This window comes from Serinus canaria, chromosome 1 (assembly GCF_022539315.1).
Source record: "Serinus canaria isolate serCan28SL12 chromosome 1, serCan2020, whole genome shotgun sequence".
NCBI lineage: Eukaryota > Metazoa > Chordata > Aves > Passeriformes > Fringillidae > Serinus > Serinus canaria.
The window spans coordinates 66,326,275-66,344,581 of record NC_066313.1 but is presented as its reverse complement, the minus strand read 5'-3'; the positions used below and the strand labels follow the sequence as shown (position 1 = coordinate 66,344,581).

General features: G+C 41.1%; 1 protein-coding gene across 1 annotated transcript in view; it reads right to left on the bottom strand.

Annotated features, from left to right (window-relative positions):
• SLAIN1 (SLAIN motif family member 1) overlaps positions 1-15,904 on the bottom strand; it is a 49,352-nt gene extending 33,448 nt beyond the window's left edge. The window contains exons 1-2 of the mRNA XM_050972446.1: positions 15,456-15,904; positions 12,224-12,363 (exon numbers count right to left, since the gene is read on the bottom strand). Of these exons, the coding sequence (XP_050828403.1) occupies positions 12,224-12,363; positions 15,456-15,904 (589 nt within the window). The remainder of the gene's footprint in view (positions 1-12,223; positions 12,364-15,455) is intronic.
• Positions 15,905-18,307: the final 2,403 nt, after the last annotated feature.

Below are 18,307 nucleotides of genomic sequence, written 5' to 3'. Positions count from 1 at the left end.
CCCAGGTAAATTTAAGACTTCCAGTGACTTCAGTAGGCTTTGGATCAACACAGTGTTTTTCTCACTACATTTTTACTATTTTAAGTTTTCTACTACTTCTATCTAGAGTACTTTAAACATAATCACGGAAGATTTTTTAAGTGGTATTTATTTAATTACCTTCCTTTGTACCACAAAACTGGAGACGCTTGATTCTTGTCTCAGGTTAGTCTTGAAGTTCTAGAAAGCTTGTTTTCAACAGATCTAATTCCAGTATACCACAGGGTAAGTAAAAGCTGGAAATTAATATTGTTTGATGATTAAAAATTCTTATGAGAGTTACCATATGGAAACCAATCAGAATTTCAGTCTGAGTTACAGAGTAGAACATTTGGCAAAATGCAGCATATCCTGCATCTTTAAGAAACTGTGATCTTTATCCAACTCAACTAGTGTACAGTATTCAAAGGTGACCTCCAGTCCTACCTAAGCAATGATGCTACTCTCTGTCACTGGAGGAAGACACATCTCATGCTCTGAAGATGTCCCTTTTTTTTTCAACTAATAACTGATTTCAAGCCTGAAGTTTAAGATGGCTTAAATAAAGCAGTATGAACCTTATCTTGAAAGCACTTACAGCATGTTTAATGCACAGAGAGACACACATGGTAACCAGAAACCTGAAAGCTGAAATATAGGAGCTATCATGACATTCATTCATGTTGGATGCCAGTGACAGCTATACCAATGTGCATTATCTGTGCAGCACTGAGCTGTGTAGATATATTGGAGCTAGGCTGCCTGGCATGCTCTGCAGGGTATAGACAGGCTGTATGCACTGATGGGATCAACTCTTACAGCCTCCTGTTAGGTACTTATGTTTTGGTAACACAACAAGAACACGTGAGGTCTTCTGTGTGCCTGGATATGCTCTGTACCCTTCAAGGCTAGTAAGAACATGAGAAGCTTTTCTCTCATTAGCAAGCTACTTTCTGTATAGCAAAAAAATTATCAGTCTTACTGTATTTTCTTAACTACAGCCTGAGAAGGAGGCCTGTTTTCAGGACCGCTTAGACTAATCAGGCTTTCTTTGGTGCAGAAATAAATCTCCTCACTCTTTTAAAACTGTATGTTAGACATCCCCACTTCAATCAGCCAATAGCAGTTTTAAAACCCCCCTGATAGCAATTCATCCACTCTTTTAGAAATGCTCTCAGTCCTTAGAAAGTAAGAGCTGCTTTGTAATTTCAATTCTTTGTATTGGTTGGTGCTGAGTCATTGCAATCACAGCAATCCCAGAGAACTCTACTGGACAGACTGCCCTTCTGCAGCTTCCATCTTCCAAGTTGAATAAGGGATAGAAGAAGACAAACATAACAGTACCAAACTAAGTAAGATCAAATCACCACTATGCAATAATCAGGACAAACATTCAATCACAGTATAAAAATTTTTATTTTGAGAAAACATTGAATGTATTTCAAGAAGAGCTCAACTGCTATTGACAAAGTGAACGAAGATGAAGGGTGCCTCTGCCCTTTCACTCTGTAAGTCCACGCTTAGGGGATTCCTCTAGGATAAAGGAGCAAGGCTTCTCTGTGTGATTTAAAGAACAGGTATTAGTTAACTCCCCTTGCAGATCAGAGCTCAGCTACTACACAAGGTACTCTCATCCTAAAAATGTACCATTCATTTAGTCTATACACTACACTAGTATTAAAAAATGCTATTATGAACTGTTTTAGTGGACTCTTCAGAGACAGTAACTCAGTTAATAGAAGAGAACTTCATCTCCACACAGGATGTGCAACACTTCTCCTAAGTGGACATGTGCTATACTGCTAATCAGATAAAATAGCAAGAATTTAAATCAAAGAGTATTTTAGCTCTGAACAAGTTGCTGGAGGAAAAACACAGTTAAAAATGTATAATTACATTTCCTAAATTTAAATTTTCTGGTAGCTTAGGTAATTCTTTCTTTGTTGCCATACCATCGGCAAAACAGAGAAGAATAAAGGGTGAGAGATCCATTCTGTCAAAAACAGACTCAAAGAAGGACAATTTCCCATTCTTCTCCTAACAGTATCTGTGTTATATACCAGGTATAATTGAAATATATGTGTCTATTGGGATATAACTCTCTTGATCATTTATAATGGATGAAAAGACAGAAAAAAATTAGTCCAATTAGTCCAAGATTAATCATAAATTGCACTTGTCCTATCATTACTGTTTAGTCCTGAAATTCCTCTGTATTCCAGCAGCACCAATACAAACAATACAGCTCCACCTAAAACCGTATCTGCTTGCCATCTGTATTCATAGGTCAAAATTTCTGGCAGGAGGCATTTGCCAGAGAGCTCAATTTGCAGTTTCTGACTTCAATACTTTTCCAAGATGCCACACTCCCTTCTTTGCTCAAGTATATCTGCTGTCTATATTGAGGCAGACTGAAAAAGCTAAATCTTAGGCTCAAATCGAGGTCAAAAGCAGCAGTTACCCTCCAGGAACCCTGTGGCTTTTGGATAAAAATAGCAGGTGTCACAGTTATGTGATTATCATGAGAAACTGTTAACACTATTACCAAATAGCAGAGAAAAGACACAAAACACTTTAAAAAAAAGCTACTGGGAAACAGATTTTTCATACTTCTAAAACACCACATAGGAAAAAAATTTGTGACAGCTTGTGATTAATAAAGTTCTACTAGAGGTTTAACTGACTGTTAAATATAATAACATCTTCAGAATATGTATTCTCATATAGATTAAGGTTCAACACCAACCTTGAGTCAAATTAAGACGCACTAACCAAAAAACTGCTACCAGGAAAATGGGTAAAGTGACATAAAATACCCTTATCATTACTGTCATGGGAGTTAGGGCTTCTGCAACAACTTTGAAGCTAAGCAGACCAGCCTCTTCAGGTTCCCTCAAGAAAGACCAATGTCTCCTGACACTAACTCAGAGCACATTCCCACATTTCAGGTTCCCTGGGGGGATTTCAGGTATCTCAAGGGAGACTCCTTAGGTAAACTTTGCCTTGAGAGTACCTTCCAGATGTACACTGCACCAAGACCTGCCCAAGCATTTAACAGAGGCGTTCTTTGCTCCTCACTAACAAGCAACACAGGTATAAGCTGAGGAGAGAGGAGTATAATATCACCCAAGAACATGGTACAACAGGGAAGGCATGAGCATGGAACACCAACAGGAGTAAAAAGCACACAAACTGCAGAAGCACCATCAGTACAACTATTACACTGCTGCAGCATCCTTCAGCCCCTGTGTTACTGTTCAGGATAAAAGGTTCTCTGCAGCATCTTTTACATGCTTCCACCACCAGAACCTGTCATGTCCACAATAAGCAGAAATGGGCTTGGACAATATAGTTGGAGCTGTTTCTTCAAGCTTCCCTATAAAGAATCATTTAATTCTTCCAAATAATTATTTCAGATTTATCAGCATCCACATAAACCAGAAACAGGTAAATATTTTTGGACTATGTCCAACACAATAAAAACGTATGTGCCTACTTACAAATTGAGATGATTTATAATGCAAAAAAATAGAGATCCATTTGGGACTACAGTGAAGTATTTCACACCCAGTGCTTCAAAAGAGAGTAAGAAACAACCATGAGGCAGTCTGAATACTTGCTATACAACTACAACACATAAGCAGAAATGACAAAACAGAAAACTGCTAACACTATGGAGGAACCTGCTGAAGCCAAGATTCTACCACTCCACCCTGCCCTGTTTCATGCTGGCCTGCAAATCACTCTATATCCTGCCTTTCCTATGAGTTAGGAAGGAGGAACAAAGACCATGGAAAAGGTTTGCTAGCATTTCACAAAGCTGCTTGAAGGGCATGGTGGACTTTTAGGAAGAAAAGACACCAGGATGCTGAGCCAACTCTTCTATACCTGTAGGCAACAACACAACAGATGACTCAGTTGCTATCACCCACGTAACAGCAGGCCACGAAACCCTGGCCTGCAAGGACATGTTATGAAGAAAAAACTGCCCAAAGACAAAAGTCACAAATACATCAAGTGCCAAATAAGTCTAAAATAAAAGAAAATAATTTTAAAATATATGGTACTAGTCAGACACAAATTCTGAAGACCTATACTCAATCCTACTCTTTTATTAACTCTACACTGGAGTAGGACCTTGAGCCCAATGAAACTGGAATTTCATTATATGAGCCACTCCTAAAGAATAAAACAAATTAGAGCCCCTAGCCCTAAGAGCTCACTTTAAATTCTAACACAAATCTTTACATAATTTTCAAGTGATTTTAAATCAAGTAACAAGCAGCTAATACTACTTAAAGTCAACTTGCAGTGACATACTTTCACCACATGAGTGATCTTGCACTTACTTTCTTGTGTGCTGATAATTTTTCTATGAAATGACAGCATCAATATAAAGTGCATATTGTATTTTCTTATATGTAAAAAGCAAATCTAAATAGAAAAGACATAAAAATGCATATATACACAGAAGGGCCTACTTGTAGACAGCCTCACTTTAACACCTACAGTCTAGAGCAGAACCAATCCTTCAGCATAAAACAGAAAGGGCATGATTCAGTCATCGAAAACCAGAATGTAATGACATTTTGGAGCTCCAGCTGGTCTAGTTCAGTAAGGCTGTTGTGCAGATCCTGTATCATACCCATCTGCCCACCTAGATATGACAAGGACGCAAAAGAGTGTCAGATTATTCTTGGCACCCTCCCTAAGATCAGTGGATCACAGTCAAAGTAACTGAACCTTAAACTATATATTTACTAGACATAAACCTAAAATTAGGTGGAACAAACCTGGACCATTACATGTTCTAAGAATTCACATAAATACCCAAGACCCAACAACAAGGTCCTTACAGCCAGACACAAGAGGAAAAGCTCCATGTCTGGAGATGGAAATTTGAGACACAAAATGTATGTCCAAGAAAGATTCAATCACACAGATGTCCCTCTGTAATACAGATACAACACAAAACAATATCCCATGCATCTAAACTAGGACTGGCAGACAAAACAATAGAATTTACACCATTTCATCAGTGACTGGAATGCAAAACAAAACTTTTGTGCCCTTCATAGAAGGATACAGATAGCTACTGGTATGTGAAAACACAAAAAAATCCACAAGCATCCTGTGTCCTCATTTTGGAGAATGAGCTTAGCCTCTAAACAAATTATTACAAACAAGGTCAGAAATACCATGATTGAAGAAATAGGAGACCATGAGAAACTCTCTCTGCATGAAAGGCACCAGGGCTATTGTTGCAAATGCAGAATGTTGCAGAATGCAAAATTCAAAACTTGTTAAAAATCCAAATCCTTCTGATGCTAAGTACTCCAAGGTTTTTTTCTAATTAGTAGAGAGAAATTACTATCTCCAGACTCAGTTCACCCAACTGCTTAAAAACAGCCAGGTGGACTGTCCTTCGGCTTCTTCAGCATCAGTGGACCGAGTTTCTCCCAAGCATCTAGCTTAAATGACTTAAGGGTCAGTGAAATTATGCGTAACATTTAGTATCAAAAAGGGCTCTTACAAATCCTTACTGTACTTAACTCAGAAACAATCTGTCCTCCATCATCTACAGACAAAACTAAGAAAGAGCAACTGATCTCTCCTATGCAGCAGAGGACAAAATTCATCAACATTTACAGAGGAATTTATCTGACTGCATGAGGATATCTTCCAAGTTATTCACCTCTAACTCTCTGAGTAACCATTTTAGAATTGCACACTTCAAGGTACAAGTCTACTCACCCTGAATTAATACAAGGCAGGCAGCAAAATCAACACTGGTACTTGGTACTACCTAATGGGAACAGACAAGTGAATACAAAGGAGCTTTCTTTCCAAATAGCAGGAGAAGTAGGAGACTTGTTCCAAGTCACAATGCAAGAAGTGCAATGTCCCCCCTCTGCATTAGAGGGGCACACAGGGTTGGCTAAGTAGAGCAAACAGCCAAAGTGGAAATACAGAAATAAACCTTTTAGTAAAGAAGCAGTGCTACCACTATCACACTTGTCTGCCTTCTGAAATGTTACTCCCAGCTCTCTTCTGCAGACATGAAAAAAACCAGATTGTGAAAGAAAGACAACATAAAGAGAACAGCTGCAACAATAATGTGGGGACTAACAGTGAGTAAATGAGCACATAAGACTATCAGAAGCAATAATGAAATGACAGCAACCACAACAGTCCAGTTTTGAAAAGATCCTCATTTCAATAGAAAAAATATCTCCAGAGCATAGGCTTCCAAATGCCCTCAAGTCAATTATTAAAACCTAGGTTTCTTTTTAATTTCTATTTAGGAAAGTAGTTGTACACTTCAGAAGCCAACCCAAGGACTAGTACTCTGCTAGGGAACACTACATGTGCCTGTACTTTAAGCATAAAGCAATGTTGATCTGACTTCTATTGCTTTTAGACACACACTGCATTACAGGCTTTGAACTTACATTGTGTGTATAAATTATTTTAAATAAGAATAAGCCTACTGAAATCCTCACATGAATTTTAACAGTGTTTCTAGCTGTTTAACCACTCATGATGAGATGATAATCCCAGCTCAGTAGTCAGCACGGATTAAAAAAACCCACACACTAAAATGGGATGGGTGTCTTCTCACCTGAGGCATGATCCAACACCATGTCTCTACCTTTACAGACACCAAAATTCAGCTTCTCCTTGCAAGTAAAATAACCAGAACTCTATTCTAAGCAAATAATTATGAGCTGCACATCAATCAATCCCTAAATATAAAATTAAACTCTTAAATGGTATGTATGTTGTAATTTAATAAAAAGTAGAAATCATATTTAAGTGCTGTAGTAAAAAGGCAAGAGATATCTCTGAAGTTAAAAGAAAAGTTAAGTGCCTGATCTTATACACACTTGTTGCCAGAAGGGTTTTAAACCAAATGCTTCCATCTTCAAGTACTTGCAGAGCAGCAATGTTACAGGGACAGAGAGAAATATTCTGCTTGAAATGCAAGTCAAGTATCAAACCTGAGTTTTTCCAAACTGAAATACACAAATCCTCAGCAGCTGTGCCACAAGATCCAGAGAAATCAGCATTTGCAAAACCTCTAAGAAGTGCTTGGAATCATGCAGCTGTTACAGAAACTACTTCAAATAAATAAAATCTATTACAAAGTAAGTGATGTGTGCGTATAGGTGCACTCCAAGCACTAAGTTTGTACTGCAGCAGAAGATGCCTACACAGACTGACTTCCAAGATGTCACATTCCTCAAAAGGTGCTAAGATGTGCATAAGAGCTATGGCTGCTCATTATTTTTTACAATCAGAAACATACACAAAAAGAAACCAAAACTTCATTCTTTCCAGAGCTTTAAACACTTTATTTATGATGGAAACAACAATCATCTGTAAGCTTCTATACATTATTACTTCCTGCCTCAAAAGCATTTTACATAGAACTAACCTGCATTTTATATGATCAAGAAAGCTACATGAAATTTTATTAAACCAGTTAAGTATCACAACATACATATCTGATCCATCAATGAACAGCAAATAAAATTAAACCTAAAAAAATCTACCTTAGGAAAAAAAAAACCACCCAAAATCCACCTTGCCCTTGTTTCATAACTGAATACACCTCAAGCATACAAGATAAAAACTTTTGTTTGGTCACTTTTTTTCCCCGACATATCTTCTGTTTGTTTCTGGTGTTAATAAACTACAGCATAAAAATTCCCTATGACAGTGGTTTTTAACAGCTGAAGTGTATTCCATATCTTGAAGGCTCATTATTTCACTATGAACCCATGGAAAGTGGAAGAGAGTAAGGATAAGGGGAGAGAACACTGCCAAGATAAGGAGAGAGAACATTGCCTCTTCCTGCATAAGCCACAAGTTACACATCCAGGTAAAACCTTCTGCCTGGGGTTATAGCTGCCCTACCTGCTATAACCTACCAGATTTTTTTTTAATAGTAAAAAGAACACAGTACTATCAAAATTAATGATTTTGTTTGGTATCCTCATGGGTTTTCTTCTGGGTATGTTGTATGTTTGGATATCAACCTTAACAAGTATGTATCACTGGGCTACAGCACAATAACAAATAAAATTCCACTAATGAGAATCTTTGTTTTGTGGAATCTCAAGCAAAGGAGAGAAACTGCAATGGATCTGTTTCACAACAAATCTTGTCATCCACAGATGACATAACAGCATCCATTCTGAAGCACAATAATAATTTAAGAAAGAAAACAGAGTTTACCTCTTTAAACTATAAACTACTGCAGCTAACTGCAACACCTACAGGCTTCAGCTGCCTACTATTCTTAAACATCTGAAATGGTGTTTCTGAATAAGAACTCATCTAAGCCAAATTCTGAATCAAGCCAATATTTCATATTCCCCAATAAAGAAGAGTTTCCTATTCAGAAGGCTGAATTGGAAGAGTTACACTTTGAGGCCCTGCATAAAAGCTGAGCTCCTACAGACTGACTCCTTGCTAAGCCTCTGAAGTCCTCAGTTTATCCACCTGCCTGCTTCAGAGCTTTTTCAGAAGTGAAGTTAGGCAGGGTATCTTCAGCCACACTGTCAGTCACCACCATCTCATCACCTTCAGAGGGGTTATACCCATCTGCATCAGCTAGGAAGTTTATATGTCACACCTCTCTGCTCACTGAACTAATGCACATTCCAACATCTTCAACTACTGCAAAGAAAACACAGAAGAGGCTCTACTACACCAGTAAGACTGTTAGGTGGCCCTGTTCACATCAATTAACCTAAAAAAATAAAATAAGACAGCAAGACTAAAATCCAAACTGCACGCTAATTGACACTACAATATAGAAAGAACTGCTGTAAGCATAACAAACCAGAAAGATAACTGACAAAGAATAAGAAGAAAGATGTGATCCAGTCCAGCCCACAGAGATAAAACAACTGAAACAAACAAATGTTAACACTGTAACTGCTCATGGAAAACAGGCACAATTCCAAGCAAAGATCCTATCATAGGAGGTTACATTAAACTTTCATCCTCCTTAAAGTTAGCATGCTTAATCCACAGAAACAGGGTTTGTAATAAGCCTAGTTCATTATAAACATTATAAAAGCTTTACCTACTTAGTGGTAGACCAGAGGAATGCTGAGAAGCTTGCCCAAGTTCTCAGAGTAGCTCACAGAAGAACCACCTGCTGGAGACCACCTCTTTGCTTATAACAAACCTTAAGGATTTATGCCAAAATTAATTCTTAACTTCCACCCTGAAATACTCAAAACAGTCATTTTCACTAGAAAAGAAACAGGCTGGTGAGCACAGCAAAGTGAAAAGAAAATACCACCATTCAAATGATTTTCTGGCCTGAAAGACCAAGTAGCTGTTAGACTATTTCACTGCCTTGGACTGCTCTGGCAGAAGTCTCCCACAAGACTTTTAGCCTTGTATCCTAATGCTGGGATATTTCAAAAAACAGATGAAAACTTTTATTAAAATCATGATGTAATGCAGTAAGAAAAATTCACAGGAGCAGGAGTAAATGACGGCAGGATTAAAAATCTTAATAAGAAAATCAGAATTAGTTACAGCTCAAAAACAATACTGTCAATTTAAAAAAAAAAAAAATTAGGCTCACAGCTCTTCTCCCTGCATGAACTTATTCAGATATGCTGACTTTGCAGTCAAAAATCAGTTTTTATAGCTTTTTATTACTATGTGCACTATGGTGCCTAAAGAGCTGTAACAACTAAACTGGTTTAATTTTTGGCTAACGCACCATGCGCTAAGCGAATTCTACCAATAAGCCACTTCAGAAATCACACCCTGCTACACTATAAATGTTTTCTGACTAGACATTTAATAGTTCTCAAGTATTTCAGTGTTAACCATTGATTCCGAGCCAAGCAGAAGAGGCACAAGTAGATTTCAAAATACCTTGAAAATGCCCTTGCAAGGCATATGGCTAAAAGGGGAAAACAGCATTAAACTTAAAAGTACAAAGTTTGAAACTTTAGTCCCAGAAAGAAGAATGCCATACTTAGTGAGTCACTTATAAAACCAGGATGGATTATGTGTACATATTTATACATGTATAATACTGATTGACTGCCCTGCAAAGCAAAATATGGGGAAGTCAAGTTACAGAAAGTTCGCTGTACTTCAAAAACCAAATTATCAGATTCTTACAAAAGTCTCACTTCTGGTTGAAAAACTAAGGAATAAATAAATATAGTGAAATCAACTTCTAAAAATTTAAGAGTAAGAAGGATGATGTTTGCTTATTATGTATTATTTACAAAGGTACAGGTGCTAAAAGAAAATATTTAGAAATACTAGTGTTAATCAAGTCTTAACTGAATTATTAATTAAAGCAATTCTACCAAAGAATTGCTGCAGTATAAATACAAGTCTATTCACTCCTTGAACATACTGCTCCCATAATAGGTTTTATTTATGGCATATAATTTCTCAGAAACTTTTTACAGAGCTCAGGAAATTCATGAGCCAATTTCCATGAGCAGAACATATGGATCAGAGTAACTCATTGTCAACATAACTAGGTGACATATGCCATTTGCTGTGACTTCTGCAGAGAGAGAGACTGAACTGATAAGCATAGAGTGATTTTCATTTGAAACCTTTATTGCCTATTCAATTAAATAAATCCTTTAAGGGAAAAAAAAAAAAAAAAAAAGGTCATGGAGTCCTCTTGCTTGTCTCTACACTGACATTACAGGCTTGACTCAATTGTCCATACCTGGATGTGCCTGCTGACCTGAGAGGCCCTTAGGGAGGCCAAGGTGTCATTAAAGGACAGTAAAAGCACAGGACCTTTGGAAGGTCTGCATCTGTCCTGAACAGAAGACAGGGTAACAGGCCATCTCAAAGGGCACTAGTTACCTATGTAGGGCAATCTACACCAGACTGCACCCCATTGCTGGATGCCCAGCCCCACACAGATGCATGTGGGGTTGAGTGACAAGCGCCCACTACTGTCAGCGGACTTGAGAGAGCTACTAAATTCATTGTACAATAAACACCTAAATCTTGTCACTTGAGCAGCTCCCCAGACTCCTCTGACTCTACACACAAATCTTCCATTCATAGTCAAACATGACATTGAGCTCACCCTACAGACCGCTGAACTCAGATACCCAATTAACAAGCCAAAGTCCACCCTAAAACTAGATGGGATGAATACCAATATAGGAACCACAGTTTGGCCCACGTAACTTGAGGCAAATAGGCTCAACTAAATATTTCCAGATCAATAATCATTCTAGCATCTTTTATAATCAATGCAAAGAGGCTGATGCCTTCAGAGCCTGATTCACTTAAACACTTGATTTTGGATAAGACTTATCCAGCTACCCACATCCTCCAAAGCATACAGGAACATGCTCAATCTCTCTTAATGATGGCTGTAGCTAACTTATACAGCCACATGTTCATGCTGTCATTAACTTTATTCCTTCTGTCATGTTCATGTATTGTTCATTTTCCACTTCTTTCCTAGTGAGTTACAAACCTTAATATCCTCCCTTAACCGCTTTCTTCAACAACACTTAATACAATCTTAATGAAACCCCAGATGGTAAGAAAATAAGAAAAGTGCTGCCTAATATTTATTTAAAACAAAAGTTAGAGCACATAGAGAACTCCACAAGTTCACCAGCACCGATCAGCCATCAGAGAGATTCCAGTACCTGAGATTACCGAGAGGCCAACAAAACAGCACCACAGTCATCTTACAGCTCTTCTTGGTGGGTGATAAACTTAGCAAAGTTCTAACACTACATCATACATTGACAAATATACCTTTAAAGATTTATAGCCTCATGATAATTCTGACTTTGAAAAAAGGAAAAGCACCCTTTTTCAAACCTCAATAGATTAACCAATAGTAAAGTTAGCATCAATATTTCCTTGCCAGGAGGTCCTCTATTTTAAGCCCTGGCTGAAAATTGACAAGTTAGAATAAGTTGTGCAGGAGAAAAATGGGTAACAAAGAAGGCAAATACTTTACAAACTGCATGATCAGAAATGGAAAATTTAATCATTTGTTAGCATTATGTAATGAAGGAAGACTGGCATATGCAAAGAGGCATATGAAGAAACTCCACATCATCCATGTGTAAAGGCTGCTAAACTGTGCAAACACCAAAGAGGAGAAGAACACCAGATCAAAAATGCCAACCTCCTAATAAAGAAATTAACACAGTAAGATTACCTTGCTCCAATCTAAAGCATAGGGAACGTTTTGCAGCTTCTATCTCAGGAGTTGGATGATCCAGAACACGTCTACACCACTGCAGAGGACTCAGTGATTTCTCTTGAGGAGTGCGAGTCTTGGTGGGCAAGACGTACAACCTTAACCAAAACACACAGAAGTATCAGCAAGATATGCAATACTGCAAAGTTTGCTTTTGTATGCTCACTTTCCTATTAGATCACTAATAATTTATACCATCCAAAGCCCTGCTACAGGATATCTAATAAAAATAAATATATCCTGAAGTAGAATAGTTTACATTAGTTTTTCTTCTTCCCTCCTCAGAAAAATAGGTGGAAAAATATCAACTCTTCAGCTCTGGCATGTCCAAACAAAGTTCAAGTAGATTTCACATTGAAATCTCCTATCTAATCACTACCATTGTCTGAATTTCAGCACTGCCCCAAGTTCAAATATATTATGTGCTGTACACACACCAAAGGTGCTCTTGCTTTTCCCTACACTCATACTCACTGGAGATTTAGACAATTTCAGCATCTGATTTTATCTTCACACAGATGAACCAGATGTTTTTCAAGTCATATTTGTAATGATTAAAAAACATTCAATGAGAAACACTAAAAATCTATTTTCAACATTCAACACCAGGAGAAAAGAAAAAAAAAAGCACATATGCAAAAAAAGGTTGCACACATGCATTATTCTCAGACAAGAGTTGGCAACTGATCAGCTGCACATCAGGAAAGCAGGTTTCAAAGCAGATTTCATGGGAGAATTCTTGAGGCTGAGATCTGGGTTGCTGCTGTCGCCCTGGCAGATTAGCAGGCACAGCAGATGCCAACTCACCTGGGACAGTGCAAATCTTCCAGGGAGCAAACTATTCTTGTCTGCTGGACGAGACTCCAACTCACAGCTCCCTGGCCTGACCACTTCTGAGACATGGGGCTAGGGACACCCAGAGCCAGATTCTCAAGGCACCAGAAAAACACTTAACACACCATAAAGGGATCTGGCCTGTACAAAGGGAGAGTGAAAGGCAAGACCAAAAACTAAACAGGATTTTGCCCCTCAAGGGGTTACTGACAGGTAGCAGCAGCCTTTCACTTTCACAATTTTGACTCAAGAGCTACCCATGTCACACCAGAACACTCCTTCACCAGTGTCTGCTCCATGAAGTTCTTTGCCTTTGAAGTCAATCAGCACTGTCTATCCAGCTCTCAAGGAACAAATATCCTCACTACGATTGCTATCTCGCTCTCTCTTAGCAATCCCAGCAGAGATCAACTACTGAATTGCTCTGAGGAGAGGACTTACTTCCCCAGACTTCCTCCAGTGCCTGACCACACGTTTGAAAAATGATACTGGGAAAACAAAAACGCAATGGACAGAAAAGCTTTCAGGTTTCCTGGTAACCTGCAGAAGTGCTTCAAAAGCTAAACATCTGACTGATGATCTTCCTGTACAATACAAAGGAGTTTGACTTATCTGCTGTTCAACAAGGTTGGCTGGTTTTGGGGGTTTTTGTAACTGCAGTCAAAAACAAAACAACAACAAAAAAAAGGCAAGCAAAACACAAAATCCCAAGGGTAATTAAGGCCTAAAATTACTAATCAAAAACTAGGATATGCACTGAAGGCTTTGGCTTTCCAGGTAGCAGTTGCTTTAAAGACTGAGATTACAAAAAAGCCCCAAGCAACTGGCATCACACACCTGACCTTTCTTGGACAATGACAGGGATTTATCCTTGAACTAAAAACATTCAACAGCTCAACAACTACTCCTAGTGCAATAAATTAGTTAACAAATCGCTGTCATGAAATTCTGCCTGTGGACACATACATGTGTGACATATAGGTAAATTTTAGCACCCAAATCTAGGATTGCTCCCATGGAAGAAATCAAATTGGAAATTTCACTATGGCACATAATGCAACCATGACTGACTACCACCGTAAAATGTAAACAAGGAAAGCATTTTGTTTAACAAGACATTACCAAACAAATGTGATATTCCTTAATGCTAGGAAAGACAGAAGTTAGAAACAATGTAAAATTTGATTTGTCTAGACTGACAAGTCCAAACCAGCTCTGCAGACCAACCACACACACAATGAAGCAATGCTGACAAAAATTTCCACACAATTTGTACATGATTCTCAAAAGCCATTTTCAGAAACACAGTATTGTGTACCATGAAGCACATACAATAATCAGAAACACTTCTGATATTAAGATTTTGAACATTTAATCTTAATTAAGGACCGAAATTAAGGATATTTTAACACAGCTTCTTTATACTACATTTTTATTCTCATCTGACATTAACTTATAGCTTGATTCAAAAACTAACCTCATAAAAAGGAAAGCTGCATGGAAGCTTAGACAAATAATCTAAAACTTATTTAAATAAAGGTAATCTATATATTGTTATTGACACTTGAAAACAAATTCAGGATCACTGACGTTCCACATGGTAACACGGCAAACACAGTATTCCAGCACTGCCCCTGCGATGTTCGCCCACGCCGCTGAAACAGGTTTTGAGGCACCAGCTTCACTGATCTACTTATACGTCTACCTTGCAGTCTCCCCTTCTGTTTCTTTTTACGGGTTACACACGTTAACCAGTCCAGGTCGATTTCATTTTTTGCCCTATTCATTCGCTATTCATTTCCGATTTATTCCATTTACTCTGTAGCTGCAAAAGGCACTCTGCCGTGCCTTTTGCAGCTACACGGGCGCGTTAAGATACACAATTTAGATCAACGTCTAAAAGACAAAAGCCCTCCCAAATCCCTGAAGATGGGAATCAATTTGGCAGAGGTTTTAGGATGAGCAGGCAGCGCTGCTCAGATCAAGGCTTTCCCGGAACGAAATTCCGCTATTTTTAATTCCTTATGTAAACACGGGGCTGAAACTAGGCTGAGATCTGAACGATATTCCTCGGGGTGGAAAACGAGCTCGGCTCCCCACGGAGGGCGCGACGCCCCGGGCGAGCCGAGCCCTGAAGACCCGACCTGAGCTGCGTCTCGTATACGGGGCCCTGCCCTCGGCAGGGGATGGAGGGGGGAAAAAAAGGAGAGAAAAAAGCAGATTTCAGTCTAAGCGGGGAGATCAAGTGGATTTGGGGGCTAATGCTAATCAGAGCCGGGAGACCGCTGCGGGAGGCCCGGCCGGGGGGCACAGCCGGACCGGGCCGGGGAGCAGGGCAGGGCCGAGCCGCATGTACCATGTATCCTCGTCCTCTCCGCAGCCGTCCTCCAGCTCCAGCACGGCCACCTCGTCCAGCACCGTGGCCGCCGCCCCCGTACCGCCGCCGCCTTCCTGCCCGCCGCCAGCGGCCGGCGGCCCGGGCGAGGGCTTGAAGTAGGCGAGGGGCTCCGGCGGGCACAGCAGGGTGGGCACCGGGCTGGGCATGCACGGCGGGCCCGCGGCGGGGGGGCTGGCGGGGCGCAGCCCGCCCGGGGCCGGCGGCGGGGCCAGCAGCAGGTGCGGGCTGGGCGGGCCGGTGGCCACCGCGGCGGCGGCGGCGCGGCTCCGGAGCTGCTCGTTCTGCTTCTCCAGCTTCCGCACCAGCTCCTGCAGCTTCTTCACCTCCAGCTCGGCGCTAACGGCAGAGCCGGCGCCGCTTCCCTTCACCTCCGCCATCATCGCCGGCTTCAGCAAGGCAGCCTCCATCCTGCCGGCCCGCTGCCGCCGCCGGCACCTGCTCCGCCGCGCCGCCGGAGGGCAGCGCCCGGCCCCCGGGGGAGGCGGGAGCGCCGGGCACCGCCACTAGCAGCGCCGGGGTCCGGCCCTGCGCCGCTGTGCCGCCCGGCCGGCCCCGCTCCACCGCTCCTGCGCCTCCCGTTAACGGCGGCGCGGGCGGGATCCCCTCCCACTCCGGCAGCCCGAGCGCCGCGCACACGCACTCGGCAGGAACAAAGAGCCGCCCGGCGCCCCCGCCATCCAGCCCCGGGGAAGCGCGGCAGGGACCACCTCGGAGGGGAGCCGCGGGTGTTTAAAGAAAAGTGCCTTCCCCCCAGTACACCCCAGCGCGGCTCGCCCCGCCTCGCCCGGGGCTGGATCCGGCCCAGGGTGCCGCGCCTCTCGTGAGCCGTGTAATTAGAGCCTGGTGGTGTCAGGGTTGTAATTATGCAGATTGAGAGTGTGAGGGGAATGGGAATCACAAATAGAGGCTTTGTTGGGCTTGAAAGGAGCTAATTCAGCCAAAAGCCGCCGTTTGTAGGTCTGAAACATGCTGATTCTGGGAGTTTTGGCACAAAGCGAGGAAAGCGACACGTTTTTGAAGTTGCGTTGGTGGTGAAGCAAAGACTGAACCGAGCATTGCTGAAAACGACGTAACTACGTTTTGGTTATGTGTAGGAGAGCTCCTGAGGTGAAAGATGCCCTCGTATTGAAATGTCTTCCTTAACACAATCCAGGTACATAGGTGGGCTTGTAGCTTGCAAACCTATGGGAGAGAGAGGTATTAGTGATGTTCACTTACGGTAGTGGTTTTGCGTTGTCTTAAATTGCCCAGCACTGTAAGAAGCCATTGCCTGTGTCCCTTGTGTCACCTAGGAGGTGAGCAGGGATTCAGTGCTGCCCAGGAGAGCTCAGACATCACACAATCCTCGTTCAGTTCATTTCCTCTGGCTGCAGCTTTAGGAGACAGCCTTCTAAGTCACAGTCCTAAGTCACCTACGGCTCTGATATGAAATCAGGAGCAAATCTCATGAACCCAGGGCAGGTTAAGATTAGATATTATAAAATATTTCTTCACCAAAAGTGTCATCGAGCATTAGAACAGAGTGCCCAGGGAAGTGGTGGGGTCACCATCCTGCGAGTATTTGATAGATGTGTAGATGCGGCACTTGGGGATGGTTTAGCCAGGAGTTGGCAGTGCTGGGTTAACAGACTCAGTGATCTTTGATGTCTTTGCCAGCCTAAATGATTCTGTGGGTCTAAGGGTTGTAAGTTGCTCAGCTGCCCACTAAAAATAGCTATTGGTCAGTCACTACCAAGTTCTTGAACATCAGCTTTAGGCAGAGCAGTAGCACTGTCAGCCCCTGCTGCCTTCACCCTGCTTTGTTGCTGTCTCAGGTTTCTGGTGTAAGGAGGAACAGACAGTGATTCTCTGTTCAGGGCGTAAGTCAGCTTTGAATTCATCCGGCCTGTCACAATTTTGTCTCTTTTGTTTATAATCTGGAAGCTTTCTTCTGCATGTGCACAGGACGACAGCACTATTGTTTCTCAGTCTTTGAAGCGCTCTTGCAGTGTAGATAATAACAACCAGTCTTATGAGAATCACTAGAAAGGAAGCTAGAGTGAAGTACAAAGCATTGACTTCCAGATGATATAATTTCTATCAGAGTAAAGAGAGAGAGGGTAAATATTTCCCCAGTAGCCCTCAGTGTACTACTTTGCAACCAGATAGCATTTAACCCAAAACTTTGGTTGTGTCTTCTCTGTCCCTTTGGAAGAAAGAAGGGGGAAATGTTGAGTGTAAAAACCATCTGGCCCCAGTTCTGCAATGTTTTATTAGAATGAGTAACAGAATCCAGTTTGCTCTACTACAGCTATGGCTGTAACCTTTATTCCCACAAGTAAAAGGAGAATTGAGCTTCTACGTGTTTAGTCCCAGGCAAAATGTGCATCTCTGTTTGTTATCCCTAATAATGGTACTAGCCTTAATTCTTAGATGTGCATTGCTACTCCAGTAAGATTGCAAAATTATATAAAAAGGTGAATTAGCAGCATATGTAATACTGAGTTTATTATACATCGCTAGTGTACCATGAAAAAAAAGCCAAGAAGAAGTTTATTATAATATCAGTGCAATCAGGCAGTAGAGCTTCAGTTATATATCATAACATTTTTTTTCACTGAAAGAGTAGTTAGGCATTGCAATAAGTTGCCCCCGTAACTTATTACATTAGTGGTTCCGCCACTCTCTCTGGAAGCATTCAAGAGGTGTCTGGATGTGGCAGTTTGGGATATGGTTTAGGGGTGGTTATAGTGGTGCCAGGTTGTTGGTTGGACTAGGTGATCTTGAAGGTGTCTTCCAACCCTGATGATTCTGTGAAATACTGCAAAAAG